Raw genomic sequence first — 16,744 nt, 5'->3', positions numbered from 1 at the left:
GAATTTTAATGGAGAGTAAAATTTGTTACCAACAGCTAAACTGCGAAACATCTAAGATTTCCCCTTTAAAAAGATCAATTTGTATTTCCTATTAATAACAATTAACTTTTAAATAGAAGTTCAGCTGGTACCAACAACAAATCAGTTTAATCAAAGAAGATGAAATATATTTATCTATATTTTATACTATGACCAACGCCATGGTATCTAAGCGCCTTACAAAACTGATATGTGTGAGTGGATTACAGGCAGCCCTGATATTTTGTTTCTCTTCCTTGTCCAGGGATATATAGGATCAAATGCACTTTTCTCTTCTTTTCTTTGTATTCTTGTCGGTCCTTGTATTTCTATTCCTCTTTCTAAGAGAAGGCAGAATATTAGCGTTGAGTTTTTTCGCTTTTGTGTTTGTGTATGCACTTGCAAGTGCAAGTGTGTGCGTTGGTATGAATCAGCGAGTATGTTATGGGAAGGTTATATCAAAGAGTTGGGTCTTGTATTTTGTCCTGAATATGATCAGGGCCCTTGCAATCCTCAGCTCTTCAGGAAGGGAGTTCCCTGCTCAGGAGCCAGCAAAGGTTCCTTTTCCCATTCTCACTATTCTTACTCTTTACATCAGGCATTTCGTCATCCTAGAGGCTCGCAGCCATCTCGGGAGGTTATGGTCACAGAGGGAGAAGCGACCTTTCAGATCCCAGCTCACTGAGAGCTTTGAAGAACAAAATCAGGAGCCTAGTTATTATCAGTTGCACAAGCGTATCTCCTATGGAAGCGCAGTAAAGGGGAACTCCATCCACCCACCCGACTGGATGATTGCGCTACAGGACTTAAATAACGTCCAGTGCGCTGCCAATGCAGAGCTACGATCCAGCCGGCGGTTGTTTGTCATCAGCCGGGCTGATATATTTTGCCTCATAATGAAGAGGACGAGCAGCAGTAGAAGTTGCACTGGTAGTAATGATTAGCAAGAGGATGGCTCTGGTGCTAGTGGTGGAGTGCAATACGTGCGCATAGCGCTTTGCAGGCAATTTAAACGTACCGGCGATGTGCCAAGGAGTTTACAGTCTATTTCAGAAAGTAAATATGAAACACAGGAAATAGTTATAATATCAGGTTTAGCGGGCACAATATCATGGTGTAGATGAGTAACGGGAGGTTTTATCAAATGAAAGGATTCAGGTAGCATTTGCAGGGCCAGTTAGGCAGAATTGCAGGATAAGAGTCTCGATGCCTGGATGAGAGGATGGTGTAGGGAGAAGTGTTTTAGGTTTATTAGGACCCGGGAAAGCATTCGGGAGCAGAGGAGCCTGTACAGGAAGGATGGGCTCCACCTAAACGAAAATGGAACTAGACAGCTGGCATATTAAAAAAAAAAGGTTGCAGAGGATTTTTTCAACCTAAGGGTGGGGGGGGGAACAACAGGTGCCCAGGAGCACATGTAGAGCTATCCTTTGGGGATAAATTTATTAGAGAGGGGACTCTACATCCTAGTAAAGAGGATAGGAAAGAAGTTGGTAAAGGGAAGGTAGGAGCTAGTGAGGGACAGTTAAATGTAAGACCGTCTTATTTAAATGTAACACATGAAGGCAAGCAACTGAATATTGACAGAATGTACAAGTGCTTTATATACAAATGACCGAAGTATAAATACTAAGATGGGTGAACTAGAGTACCTGACATTAGGAAACTTGGTGGAATGAGTATTATCAGTGGGACATGGTAATACCAGGTGCCAAAACATAGGAATAGCAGAGTAGGTTACACGCGTGGGGGAATGGCACTAGATGCGAAAAATGCATAGGGTCAAATAATATAAAAACCTCAAATGAATCAAACTAGATCATAGAATCTCTATTGATAGAAATTCCATGCTTGAACAATAAGATTATCAGGAGGACTACACTACCGGCCACCTGATCAAAAATGGTGACAGTGACTGTGAAATGCTCGAAGAGATGGTTGGTAGTCCATCATTAACAATGATGATGATGATATTGTCACAATTTTCTCTGAAGTCCAAACCTTGATGCACAGAGTCAGCCACACTGAGGGCATGGGAAGTCAAATCTCTGAAGTTTGATGATGCAGCTTTGCACTTTGCACTTTGCACGTGCAGCCTGGAGACGATTTCGTCAATCCCACTTGAACCTGTTACATGCTGATCTTGTTAGAGACCACCAGCGAGCCTGTTCTGAGCCACCTGTTCGGAGCCATTTCCTTGAGTTCTTTGAGATTTATTGCCAGCCCACTGGAGATTCCTCCTCAAGTTATCTTTGAAGCACATATGGACAACCCTTCTTTCTTTTGCCTTGACTCAGCTCCCCATACAAAATCTGTTTTGGGAGACAGTGGTCTTCCATTCTGATGACATTTCCAGTCCACCTAAGTTCTGCTCTGAATCGTACTTCGTGAATGCTGGTTGTGTTTGCTCTCTCAAGGACCTTAATATTCGTCACTCTGTCCTGCCAGCAAATGCTCATTATTGAGTGGAGGGAGCTCATGTGAAATTCCTCAAGCTGTTTACTGTGCCATCTAGAAAGAGTCCATGTCTCAGATCCATACAGGAGATACATTAGAGCCACTGCACTGTAGATTTTCAATTTAGTGGAGAGACAAATGTCTTGTTGGTGAAAGACTTTTGTTTGGAGTCGGCAAAGGGCCTGGCTGGCTTTACTGATGCTAGGGGCAATTTCTTTATAAAGGGAACCATCACTTGAGATGATGCTGTCCAAATACTTAAACTGATCCCCATTTTTCAGCTGTATGCTTTGGATGAAGATGGCTGGCACTAAGGCATTGGAATGAGATTCTGGTTGGAACAAGACCTCTGTCTTACTGAGACTGATGGTGAGGCCAAATAGCTGGGATGCTTCAGAAAACCATCAATAACGACATGAAGGTCATCGTGTCTATGAGCCATCAAGGCACAGTCATCTGCAAAATGTGCCTCAACAAGAAGTCTCTCCAGCATCTTGGTCTTAGCACTGAGTCATCGAAGATCAAAAAAGGAGCCATCAAGTCAGCCGCGGATGTATATCCCCTGATCCAAGTCCCTTGTAGTATGGCTGAGGACACAGGCGAAGAACAAATTGAACAGCACTGGAGTAAGTACACAGCCTTGCTTCACTCCAGTCAAGATTTCAAATGCATCAGAAGAATCATCAACGGAGAGCACTTGCTCTGTCATGTGGTCATGGAACAGATGGATGATTTGTATGAACCTTCTTGGTCAGTCCAGTTCATGTAGAATAACCTATAGACCCTCTCTGTTTACCAAAAAGAAAAGGAGTACTTGTGGCACCTTAGAGACTAACAAATTTATTAGAGCATAAGCTTTAGTGAGCTACAGCTCACTTCATCGGATGCAAGCTTTGGTCAAGTTGATGAAAATTGGATACAGATCCATGTTCTGCTCTAAACATTTTTCCTAGATCTGCCTTATAACAAAAATCATATCCATGGTACTACAACCTGGTCTGAAATTGCACTTCTGGAAAATTCTCCTCAGATATGTTAGCAATGAATCTGTGCAGTAGAATACAAGTTAGTACTTTCCCTGCTGTACAGAGGAGAGAAATGCTTCTCTAGTTTCTGCAGTCAGCTTTGCTGTCTTTGTTTTTGAACGGAGATACAATAATAGCCATAGGCACTGACTTCCTCAGTTCCTGGGGGGTGCTTGACCCCAGCTCTGCCACAGACTCTGCTCCAACTCCAATCCTTCCCCCAAGTCCCCCTCGCCTCTTCCCGCCCCTACTCCACCCCTTCCCCCAAGCCTTGCCCCCTGCCCCACCTCTTCCTGCCCCCACCCTGCCCCCATCTTGCCTCTTCCCACCCCTCCCCCCACCTATTTCTGCCCCCGGGTCCCCCCTCCCCACAATGCCTCCTGAACTGTCATTGAACAGCTGATTGCTGGCAAGTGGGAGGAGCTGATAAGCAGGGCCACCAGCGGATGGGAGGCAACCGGGGGAAGGGGGAGGTGCTGATCTGTGGGGCTGGCAATGGGTGCTGAGCACCCACTTTTTTTTCCATGGGTGCTCTGAGTCTGGAGCACCCATGGAGTCAGAATCTATATTAATAGCTTCTTTGAAGTCTTGTGGCGTGTCTTCTTCTTTCCAAATGCTACTCAAGATGTTGTGAAACAACTCAATAGCCTTTGGGCCTGCTACTTTGTACAGTTCTGCTGGAATACCATCCTTACCAGACAAATTGGATGAAACTATAGTAAAGAACAAAGTTATCAGACACATAGCTGAACAGTGTACTTGGATTTTCAAAAAGTCTTTGACAAGGTGCCTCACCAAAGGCTCTTAAGCAAACTAAGCACATGTGGGATAAGAGGGAAGGCCCTCTCATGGATCAGTAGCCAGTTAAAAGATAGGAAACAAAGGATAGGAATAAATGGTCAGTTTTCACAATGAAGAGAGGTAAATAGTGGGGGTGGGGGGAGGATCTTTACCAGGACTTCTGATGTTCAACATATTCATAATTGATTTTTAAAAGGAGGTGAACACTGAGGTGGAAAAATTGGCATGATGTAAAATTACTCAAGATAGTTAAGTCCAAAGCTGATTGCAAAGAGTTAGAAAGGGTTCTCATTAAACTGGGTGACTGGGTAACAAAATGGCAGATGAAATTCAGTGTTGATAAATGCAAAGTAATGCACATTGGGAAAAATAGTCCCAACTATACATACACTAGATTAACTGTTACCACTCAAGAAAGAGATCTTGGAGTTATTGAGGATAGCTCTCTGAAAACATCTGCTTAATATGCAGCGGCAGTCAAAAAAATCTAATAGAATGTTAGGAACCATTAGGAAAGGGATAGAGAATAAGACAATAACAGATAATAAGATAGTAAATATTATAATACCTCTTCACATAACACAAGAAGTAGGGGTCACCTGATGAAATTAACAGGCAGAAAATTTGAAACAAACAAAAGAAAATATCTTACAGAATGCATAATCAATCTGTGGAACTCATTGCCATAGGATGTTATTATAATGCTTTTTGCACTGACTCAAAAGTGTGATTTCCAACCTCAGCCCAGACTACTAGGAAGCAGGGTGCAAAGCCCAAATTGGTTGTGAATTCTATACTTAGATTTCACCAATCAATTATTCAATGTGAACTCCTCAGGCACCACAACAGCCTTAACACGGAATCACAAATAGTCCTTTGGGAACTCCAATCTATCTCATGACCCTGGTGAGCACACATTTTTAATAGATGGTCCCAGACACCAACAATCACAAAAATATTCAGGTTACTCCCAGTCCTAAAGGACCAGTCAAACAGCAAGTCAATTTCACCTCAGATCTCACACTAAAGACAACACTTGTAGCCAATCCTATAATAAACTATATAAAGATTTATTAAATAGGAAAGGGAAACTAGAGAATTACTTACAAGATTAAAGCAGGAAAATATAATTACACAAATGGGTTACAATCTTAAATTTCAAAAGCTAATAGCAGCATCTATAATAAGCAAGTTCTACTTGTCCTTTAGGGCTAACCCAGGCTAAGCAACTGGGGATCTGTTGCTTATACCTAGAAAACTTGCTTCTCAGAGTCCAAGCAGAATAGTGATACCTAGTTCTTTTTGTTTGGGGTTTGCAAACTCAGCTGATGGGAGGACTCCACCTGCATGATTCAGATTCGTGGTGGGAGGGGGGAGCAGAACAACAAAGTCTTTTGTCCTCTTTAACATCCCACAACAGACCACCTAGTGTCAATGGACCTTTCCTGTTGGGAAAGACATAACTCTTTCTGTTGCAGATCACACCAATTAATGTCTCTCTCTTATGTCCCATAACTCCTATTTTTTACAATACTAACACAGAGGTGAGCCAGACTGATTCCAGCTATGTATTTGTCAGTATCCAGTTGAGACTTTGGGACCTTGGCATAAGCTGTCACCTGGTATACCAGCATCACAATTGTGACAGTCAAAAGTATAACTGGTTCAAAAAAGAATTATTTAAATTCATGGAAGATAGGGTCATCAATAACTATTATCCAAGATGGTCAGGGATGAAACCCCATGCTCTGAGTGTACCTAAACCTCCAACTGCCAGAAGCTGGGGCAGGATGACATGACAGGGGATGGATCACTCAAAATTGCCCAGTTCTATTCATTCCCTCTGAAACATCTGACACTGGCCATTGGCAGAAGACAGAATACTGGGCTAGAATGACAATTATTCTGACCCAGTACTTTGAGACTACTGTAATCAAATATACATAAATGCCAACATTACAATCTTATTTCACTTGCAATTCCACACCAACTTGCCATTTTGCAGCAACTAGTGAAACCAATGTAGTTAACTTCAGCCAATAATTAGGAACCAAGGCACAAGGTAGACAAACTCCACACAACTTCAAAAATCCTTGTTGACTTTTTTGTTGGAAGATGTATTTTAGAAGTTTGAAAAGGCCTTTCTATTTTACCTGACAGTTTCCTGATAACAGAACTGTGCATGTAACCAAGCAAGTGGGGGAGAGGAGTTTGGGGGTGTAGGGAGAATTTTACTTAGATTATTCACTTCACTTCAGTGGGAGGAGAGATGCACTGATCATCCCCTTTCTGAAGTTCAAAAGTATTTTTGATGAGATGGAGAGTTGCAATTTCTTTGTTAGGTCCCTCTCAATAAATTCTTTGAGCAGCTGTCTTGATGAGAGCCCAGCCAGTGACCAACGTTTAAAACTGCTATCCCTCAATTTCCAGATTTATGTAATGCTTCATGCAATCTTTACCTATCAATGGCTAGTGGACTGCATCTCATCGTTCTTTGAGTCTCAATATCTCTGCTCAGACTCCTTCTAACATGTAAACAGGGGAGGCAGGACCTATGTGGCTCTCCTGTTATCCGGAAAGTGTCAAAGGGTTTAACAATACTCCTGACTACTCAAACCTACAGAGGCAGTTCATTGGTGACTCATGGGGATACATTTTAGACAGTTGCTTTCCCCTTCTTATTTTTAAAGATCTTGTATAGTGTGAAGGCTTTTTGTTTAAAATAATCCCAAGGATGTAATACAGAGTAATATTAATAATAATGGGGGTGCAGTTCAGCAAGAGCAGAAGTAAAAATAAAATAGCAAAGAGAGGTGATAAGCAAAGGATGGTGTTAACAGGAAGGTAGGGAGGAAAGTATTAAATGTAGTTACCTTACACAGAAAGCAACTGGAATTAACAGCAACAAGGATGAAGGGGAAAAGGAGGCAAAAGATACAGAGATGATACCAAGCCCATGTGTTGTGGGAAACTGTGGAGCTGTCCATGATAAGTAGGAGGTCCTATTCCTCTCATAGCTGAGCATGGATGATCAAGAAGTGTGTATAGAAATACTTTACTTCACTTCCGGCTTGCTAAGAAACTTCCTTCCTCCTAAGCAAGGACCTGGCCACGGTGATCCATGTATATGCATATCTAAATTGGATTACTGTAATTCACTGAATCTGAAACTGAAAATGAAGACAATGAACTGGTTCCAGCTGGAACAGAATGAAGCTGCCTCCTTCTCCATGGCTCAGACTACCCAGAGCACATCAAGTCATGCTCATATCCCTCCACTGGATGCCAGTCAGTTTCCCATGCTAGTTTAAGGCTTTGAATGTAAGTTTCAAAGCAATTAATGGATCAAGCCCCGGCTATATCAAAGACTGAATTTCAATCTGTGAACCACCATGACAGCCGTGTTTCCCTGGGACAATTCAGATGACAAAGCCCAAGAAAGACAAAGCACCTCACAGCTGGGGTCAAAGCATTCTCAGCTGAGGGGAATCGGACTATAGAACAAATTTCCAGACGGGAGGAGGCAAATCCAGAATCTGACCATCTTTCGAAAACACTGCAAGACCTTCCTTTTTTTAAAAGTTTTTCCACCATAAGAATGACCTCACAGTACTGACTCTTCCTCACCTTGGAAAACTAAACAAAAAAGGAGAAAAATAATAAAACTGACAAGAAAAAATGGCTACCCTAATCAGAGTTATGACCCTGAAACGGAAGAAGTGCTAAAGCCTTCATGAAGTCCACTAGGGATTTCACTGTTATTACTGATTTTATGTGGAAATTGTTCAGTACTATAGTGATAGGTGGCAGTATACTACAGTTTACAGCAGTGGTTTTCAAACTGGGGTACCGATACCCCTAGGAGTACACAAGCTCTCGTCAGGAGGTATGCAAGAAAAATCCTGTAATGGAGGACAATGCATGTTATTTAGTACAGAGGTTTTAAAAATGTGGGGTGCACTCCCTTAAGGTGTAGGAACATTAGAGGGGCAAGCAGCAATGCCAGGTGGCTCAGGCCAGCTCCAAACCATCTCCATACCCTGACTCTCCTCAGCGGGCCGCAGCTGAAACCCCCCCCCCCACCTTTGACTTACAGTTTTTGGTTGCACACACACACACACACTCAGACAGGCTGTGTGGCCCCCTGAGGTGAGTCGGGGTGACAGTGGCATTCCCTCCCCAAGCCCTGCCATGCGGGGTTGGTACGAGCTGCCTGGTGTCGCCACTTGTCCCTCCAAACATTCCTCTATGCCCCCCTCTGGGGGGCATGCCCCATAGTTTCAAAATTTCTAGAAGCTGTTGCTAAACGGAAGGGAGAAATCTGGGGGCACCTGACCCAAACGTGTTGTGTCTGCCTATCTCCTATGAGGGTATGCAGTAGACTGCATTATTTGGAAAAGGGAAGGCAGCCTAAACAGTTTGAAAACGCTGATTTAGTTAGTTGAGAAGGAGAGAGAGAGAGAGAGAGAGGTGAACTGTGTATCTCTGCAATCGTGTGTGTAGGTGTGTGTTACATTTTATACAGGGGCATAAATAATGACACAATAGTGAAGTAATCCATCCACACTGCAGTAAAATTCATTATTTACAGGGTGATTAAACTTAACTATTGGAGACATTTAAATTTTTACTTTGAAGGGTTTCATGAAATAATGTAATAAACTTATTTTAAAAATGCAGGCAAAATATTTGACAAAAATGAAGAATGTGAGTAATTTTCCTTCAGTTACAATCCTTTCTACCATAAGAATAAAATACCAGAGTTTGGGGATCAGAAGACAGTGGCAAAATTAATTTGTTTCTTAATATTGCTAACGCTGAGACATAGCAATGCATCAGAAAGACAGAGCACTGCTTCATGTGTTGTAAAATCGTAGGACAAAACTTGTACGTTTATTGATACTTGTTAATAAAAAAATTTCCACTATGTAAAACATAGGCACTAATAATAGCAATAATATAAATACCAAACAATATAAACAAACTCACCCTAATGTGAATCTGCAAGGACCTTTGTATTTCTCTAATTAACGTTCACGACAAGATTTCCATATATTTTTAAATTTTCTTTCGTATAAATATGACATAAACAGAAATAGTGGCATAAACATCCAAATACTTTTCTCACAATTAATTCTCAATATTAAAGCCCCCATTCCTGTCTATGACTACCAGAGTACCTACACGTAAGTAGAATTATAGAAGTTATTGATAACAGTAAATTCTCTCTCTCAAAAAAAAACCAACCCTTTCTCCAGCCACTACTATCGCAGTTGCTATAAGGAACATGCAATTTTTTTAAAAAAGTTGCTTTTTCATTCGTTTCAAAGACAACACACCAAAGAACACATGAAGACATAAAAATATTTCCAAATAAGGATTCAGTCATCTGACTCACCACCGCAGAAGACTTCAGTGTCAGTTCCTGTTGAGGTTTCTCTATGCCTACATTCCCCGAGGAATGAGGGACGTTGGTGCTGAAAACCATCAGGTCATTCCTGGCGGTGCCTTCCCCGACACACAGGTTCCGGCTCTGGCGCTGGGAATAGGACCAACTCCCCACTTCGCTCGAGCTCACCACCGTGGCTTTCCCAGGACCGCACATCACTTCCCGACCCGGGTGGCATCTCAGGCCAACGTACACGACAATCACCAGCACAAACAGCCCGGACACCGAGCAAATGGCGATCACTAAAGACACGTTCATGTCAACCAAGGGCCCTTCGCTCCCGACCCTTTGCCTCGAGTCCCATTTCACAGCCTGGGGACTCTCCACCAGGGACAGGCTGACCGTGGCTGTCGCTGACAGCGCCGGCTCCCCATGGTCCTTCACCAGGATCACGAGTCTCTGGCTGGGGCCGTCCGCCTCCTCCAAGGCCCGCGTGGTGCTGATCTCCCCGCTGTACACACCCACCCGGAAAGGCCCCGCAGCCCTGGGCTCCTGCACTTCGTAGCGAAGCCACGCGTTGTAGCCGGAATCCGCATCCACCGCTCGCACCTTGCCCACCACGTGCCCTGCGCCGGCCGACAGCGGAACCAGCTCGGGCCCTGGCGACCCGCGGCCGGAGCCAGGCGGGGACACTGCGGGCGCGTTGTCATTTGCATCCAGGACAAAGAGCTGCACAGTCACGTTCCCGCACAAGGAGGGGAACCCGGCGTCCCTCGCGCTCACCTGGAACTGCAGCACTTGCAGCTCCTCGTAGTCAAAGGGCTGCAGGCCATAGATGTGCCCGCTCTCCGACTGCACCGAGATGTAGCTGGACAGGGGCTGCTGCTCTCCCACACTTCGCTCCACCACCCCGTAGCTCACAAAGCCGTTTTCCCGCAGGTCCGGGTCCGACGCCGACACGCTCAAGAGATGGGCCCCGGGAGGGTTGTTTTCCTTCACAAACACCGTGTACACGGGCTGAGGGAAAGCAGGCGCGTTATCGTTCACATCCGCGATCGGCACCAAAATGCTGCTGCTGGCCGAGAGAGACGGGGCCCCTTCGTCTCTGGCTCTCACCAGGATCTTATATTCAGACACTCGCTCCCGATCCACGGCCTCCGCCAGCACCAGCGAGTGATAATTCTTAAAGGTGGAGACGAGCTGAAAGGGCAGGTCCGGGGGGATGGAGCAGGTGACTTTGCCGTTGTCTCCCGAGTCCCGGTCGGAGACGCTAATAAGAGCCACCACTGTCCCCGGGGGAGCGTCCTCCGGTACCGGCAGAGAGTGAGACGTTATTGTTAACTCGGGGGCGTTATCGTTAATGTCTAAAATTTCCACCAAAACATTGCAATGTCCAGCCAAGGGAAAGGGGCTTTTATCTCTGGCTTCTACACGAATTTCATACAGAGTTTTGACTTCATAATCGACTTCTCCTTTAAGTCGGATCTCACCAGTATCAGGATCAATGCTGAATAATTTTCTCACACTGGGTGGGAGGAGATTACTAAAGGAGTATGAAATGTCTTTATTAATTCCTTCGTCCAAGTCTGTGGCATTAAGAGTAATTACTAATGTCCCATTAGCTGCATTTTCCAATACAGTTACCTCATAAACGGACTGATTAAATACAGGCGCGTTATCATTGGCATCCAGCACAGTGATCACCAGCTGAACTGTGCCCCTCAGCTCCGGTTTGCCCCCGTCAGTGGCGGTGAACAATAAACGATGCTCAGGGGTTTCCTCTCTGTCCAAAGGTTTCTTAAGCACAAGTTCCGCCAATCTACTGTGGTCATTTTTCACTTGCACATCTAAAGTGAAATAATTATTTAGGCTGAGTTTATAGGTTAGCAGAGAGTTTGTACCAGTATCTGCGTCAGATGCGCCCTCTAGTGGGAAACGCGAACCCGACAGTCTCGATTCTGAGATAACTAGATTTTGCTCTTGTACCAAGAAAACAGGAGCGTTGTCATTTATATCCTGTATCTCCACTTCCACGTGAAATATCCTCAGGGGTTTGTCCACTATCACCTCCAGGTCAATGGCGCACAGGGGGCTCTGGCCGCACACCTCTTCCCTGTCTACTCGCGAATTAACAAACAAAACGCCGCTCTGCAAATTTACCTCAAAATAGTCTCCCCTGCCTTTGGAGACCATCCGGAACATCCGAGACACCAGCTCCGACACCTCCAGCCCCAGGTCCTGGGCCAGGCGGCCCACAAAGGTGCCGTGTTTGGATTCCTCCGGCAGGGAATAGCGGACCTGGCCGCTGCCCACCTCCCAGGCCGTGTGTAGCAGAACCAGCCGCAGCAGCTGCCCGGGTACCAGGGAGTCTCGCCGCAGAAGAGCCATTGCGGATGCGAGGCGGCGTCGGTGGCGGTTTGAAAGATAAAATTCCTAGGTCTTTAACAGAAAATACATATTCTTAGATCTCCTGCCGCGTCTTTGTGCAAATTTAATCCATTGTCAGGCAATCCTGCTGAATCTGTTGTTTGCTGAAAATTATAGCATAAACGTAGGAGAGGCACAGTCCGAAATTTTGCAGTTTTTAAAACAAAATATACCTGCCTTCTGTTGTTCTTAAATTAAAAAAATCTCTTGAAAACTCTCACACATATGTTTTAAATCATTCAATAAATTCCAGTTGACTCCGGCATCATTCAGCAGATCTCAGGCTGTGACAGACCGGATACAAAGCAAGCTGGAGCTTTGTTTTTCCTTTTTTATGAAGTCAACAGCGACATCCTGTGACTAAAACTTGTAGATGCTAAATAGCAAGTGTGTGTGTGTAAAATATTTTCCTACTGCAGTATTCCTGCGCAGACCTTTATCAAATTTCTTCCATAAAGTATTTTCTTTGAAGATGGCAAAAATTTTAAAATGTCCACAGTTAACTGGGGTTTATTCTTTTATTTTCGATTTAAATTTAAGGAAATAGGACTCGACCTTTACTTACTTTAGCTTAGTTACAACGTTGTTATTTATTACGTGGAGAACAGTATTTATGATCACATTTTTCTGTCTTCCTCAGTGTATTGTCTCTTGTAACACCAAGGAATCGGACTTCAGTGTTCACCTTATGGGCCATACTAAGACTGTAAAATTACACAAGCTAATTTAAATATAAAGAAATCTACAAAAAAAGCAGCTCATCATTTCAATCCAAAATCCATAGAAATGTGAGAACAGTTGTTCTCTACTAGTTCCCTCACATGGGGTAGGAAGCAAACCACGCAGTTGGATTCCAAAGAATGAATTGGGTGTCATCGTGGGTCCTGTAGAGGAGTCCAATGGACAGCGAACTGGATTGGGAGTTAGGAGACCTAGATTCTATTCCTGGATCTATCTCTGATTTGCTATGTGATTTTGGACAAATCAGTTTGCCTTTCTGTATCCGTTTCCCTTCCCATGCATTGACTGTCTTGTCTATTTGAATTATAAACTCTTGGAATTGTCTTTTATTATGTGTTTTCACAATGGCCCAGTTCAATGGAGCCCCAACTCATTTGGAACTCCTAGGGTCCACCTTTTCTTATTCTTCTTTCTATTATTACTACTATTACTATTATTATTATGTGAACAGAGCATCTGCTTAGAATCACACATCTAAACCCACATGTCGGAGACACACAGGGGTTCCACTAGCTAACGAAGTCCATGGGCTGTAGCTGTGGTAGAGGAGTAGCTATATAGATACTCCTACAAAGCTATGGGGTTGGGGGACTATTATAATTCCCGAAAAACAGTATTAAATCTTTTGCATAAAATCAACTTATTACTTGGGTTTGTGTACAGTGTTCAGCACTTGATCTTAAGATACGTACTAACTACCCTCATTCGTCTCAGTGTAATGTTAATTCATATGCGCAGTGGCGAGTAAACGCACAGATAGATGCCAGATTATGCTGATTCAAATGTAAACATTGTTAACTATTTCACTGTTTATTTTGTTACCAAAACACCCATCTACTCTGGACTGTTTGGAGAATGTGAACAGAGTGCACACCCTCCAGCCTAACTCCAGCCCAGGGAGCATTGGCAATGTACATCGCTGTTGAATGTCATCCTGTCCCTAACTGCGGGTTGGCAGCATAGTCTGAATCAGCCCGGAATAGTTTACCAGCCTGACATGGATTCAACATATACAGTTCCGATGTCCTCAAATCCTCCCACCTCCTGCTACTGTGCGTTATCACTATTTAATGCCATACAGTGTTTCTCTTCTTCCTGCACATGACTCTTGTTTCCCAGAAACAGTAGCTGCTTTTTCTCCTTCTCCAAGATGCTTCCCTACGAGTCTCATTCTGTTTGTGCTGCAGACCTACAGAAGACCTGGGAAGATTGAAGTCATCCTTTCACATCATACTTCGGGTCACTTGTGCTCCTCCTGGCTGTGGCCTGCAATGGCTCTTTCCAATTTTTGGAACCATTGACAATCGCAAGTGTTTCTCAGAAGTCCTTCTTACACTTCTAGGTATATGAGATAGATAGTTCTTTCCAGCACAGGATCGCCAATCAAGGATCCTTTAATATTTATTCTCCCATAAGAATTCTTCCATGGCTCTGGGATTTCCTTATCTCTCTGAGTCCTGATTCTTCTGAGATTTGCGGTCTTATTCACTTTTCAAGTTGCTTGGTACCTTCTTGCCAAGATAATACCTTCTGCCTTCTGCCATGCCTGGAAGCCACGGTGAGGAACATAGCAGAGAGTGCTCTGCAGGATGCTGTCAAGAAGCAAATTGCCAGGACGCCCTCCAACCAAGATGTTGCCACCTACCTGAGCGACTTGCTGGAAGTCGAATTTGGAAGAGATGAGGGAGACTTTGTTTCACTCTGGACTCATGCCCGCAATGCTACTCAATGACCAGAGAAGCATATTGGCTGCTACTGGATGTGGTGTGAGGAATGCCAGGAGCTGGGAGTCCTGGTGCCACAGGTGAAGAATATGGAGTGCGCCATTGTCAAGGTTCTTTCCCCACTCTGAACTCTAGGGTACAGATGTGGGGACCTGCATGAAAAACTCCTAAGCCTACTTTTACCAGCTTAGGTTAAAACTTCCCCAAGGTACAAACTATTTTACCTTTTGCCCTTGGACTTTTGCTGCCACTACCAAACATCTAAGCGGGTTTATTATTGGGAAAGAGTCATTTGGAAATGCCTTTCCCCCAAAAATCCTCACCAAAACCTTGCACTCCCCTTCCTGGGGAAGGTTTGATAAAAATCCTCACCAATTTGCATAGGTGACCACAGACCCAAACCCTTGGATCTTAAGAACAATGAAAAAAACATTCAGTTTCTTACAAGAAGAATTTTAATAGAAGAAAAAGTAAAAAAAAATCACCTCTGTAAAATCAGAATGGTAAATACCTCACAGGGTAATTAGATTCAAAACATAGAGAATCCCTCTAGGCAAAATCTTAAGTTACAAAAAGACACAAAGACAGGAATATCCATTTCATTCAGCACAGCTTATTTTCTCAGCCATTTAAAGAAATCATAATCTAACGCATATCTAGCTAGATTACTTACTAAATTCTAAGACTCCATTCCTGTTCTGTCCCCGGCAAAAGCATCACACAGACAGCCCCAGACCCTTTGTTTCTCCCCCCTCCAGCTTTGAAAGTATCTTGTCTCCTCATTGGTCATTGTGGTCAGGTGCCAGCGAGGTTATCCTAGCTTCTTAACCCTTTACAGATGAAAGGGCTTTTCCTCTGGCCAGGAGGGATTTTAAAGGTGTTTACCCTTCCCTTTATATTTATGACAACCATCATCACTCCAAGAGCCAGAACCATGCTGGACAGGACCCTGAAGGATGCCATCCACTGCCAATACATGGAAAACCTGAAATGGAAGCCAGACCAGGGCAAGGCCTTTGAAGTGATGTGCAAGTTGGACACCAGCAACCACTTCCTCCCTGGTTGCAGCTTCACCCAATTTGTCAACTGGAGATTCATCCACCGGGCCTGACTCAACCGCGCCCCACTGAACGGAGCCATCTGCCACGGGAATTGGGACAAGTGATGCAAGAAGTTTGGCCACACCAATGAGACACTACCCGACATCCTGTGTAGCTGCAAGCCCCATTCGAGATCTTTGGAGCTGCGACACGATGCCATCTGAGAGCACCTGGCCAGAGCCATCCTGCCACCCATGGGGAAGATTGCCGTAAACTCTGCCATCAGTGGAACCAACAGCCAACTGCGACCAGACATCATCATCACTAACTAGGACTGGAAGAAGATCATTATGATGGACATCACAGTGCCCTTTGAAAAGAGGACCCTGGCTTTCCAAGACACCCAAGCTCAAAAGCTGGAGAAATATGCCTCTCTGGCCAACACCCTGAGAGCTAGGGGCTACGAGGTCCAAACACATGTGCTGATCATCAGAGCCCTGTGCGCATGGGTCCCCAGTAACAAGCGAGTGCTGAGAGAATGTGGAGTCGGTCAATGCTATGCTCAGCTGATGGTGTTGGACGCCATCAGGTGGTTGAGGGATATTTACATAGAAAATGTCACTGGACATCGGCAATACCAGGAGAGATGAGCTGGCGTGCTGATGAGAAGCACAGTCTGGAAAGTAACTCAAATATTTTTCTAATGGACTGTTTTTTTTTTCTCTAAATGGACAACCTATCCTAATTCTCAGTTACTGAGGGACAATCTCCACTCATTGATATATTTTGCTTTCCACAACCAAAGCTCTGTACAACTTTTCATGAGTGATGTACCCGGGTATTTGGATTTTAATATCTAATTTGTATTGTTAAATCTATTCATCTAAATTTGGGTTATTACTGATTATGTACTCCATGTACCATATGACTTTAAAAAAAACCTTTGCATTTGTGGATAATCTAAGCACCCAGATGTACAGACACTTTTCCCAACCTATGTATTATATAATTTTTTTAATATTAGCTTTAATAAAATATTCTGTCTCCGAGTCCTGATACTAGAAATAGCATCTAAGGAAGTAAGTGAGAAGTCTTGTATTTTTCCTTGCTGAGCTTTGCCAG

At 43.9% G+C, this 16,744-nt stretch overlaps 1 protein-coding gene across 2 annotated transcripts in view; it reads right to left on the bottom strand.

Annotated features, from left to right (window-relative positions):
• LOC119859699 (protocadherin alpha-C2-like) overlaps positions 1 to 16,744 on the bottom strand; it is a 290,055-nt gene that overhangs the window by 245,458 nt on the left and 27,853 nt on the right. The window contains exon 1 of one of the 2 annotated variants that reach the window (XM_038412113.1): positions 9,700 to 12,389. The exons of the other annotated variant lie outside the window; for it this stretch is intronic. Coding sequence (XP_038268041.1) covers positions 9,700 to 12,078 — 2,379 coding nt within the window. The 5' untranslated portion in view covers positions 12,079 to 12,389. Of the gene's footprint in view, positions 1 to 9,699; positions 12,390 to 16,744 lie in introns of those variants that run through there. 2 annotated transcript variants of the gene reach the window in all.

Source organism: Dermochelys coriacea, chromosome 8 (assembly GCF_009764565.3).
Source record: "Dermochelys coriacea isolate rDerCor1 chromosome 8, rDerCor1.pri.v4, whole genome shotgun sequence".
Lineage (NCBI taxonomy): Eukaryota > Metazoa > Chordata > Testudines > Dermochelyidae > Dermochelys > Dermochelys coriacea.
This window is presented reverse-complemented; position numbering and strand designations above follow the sequence as displayed.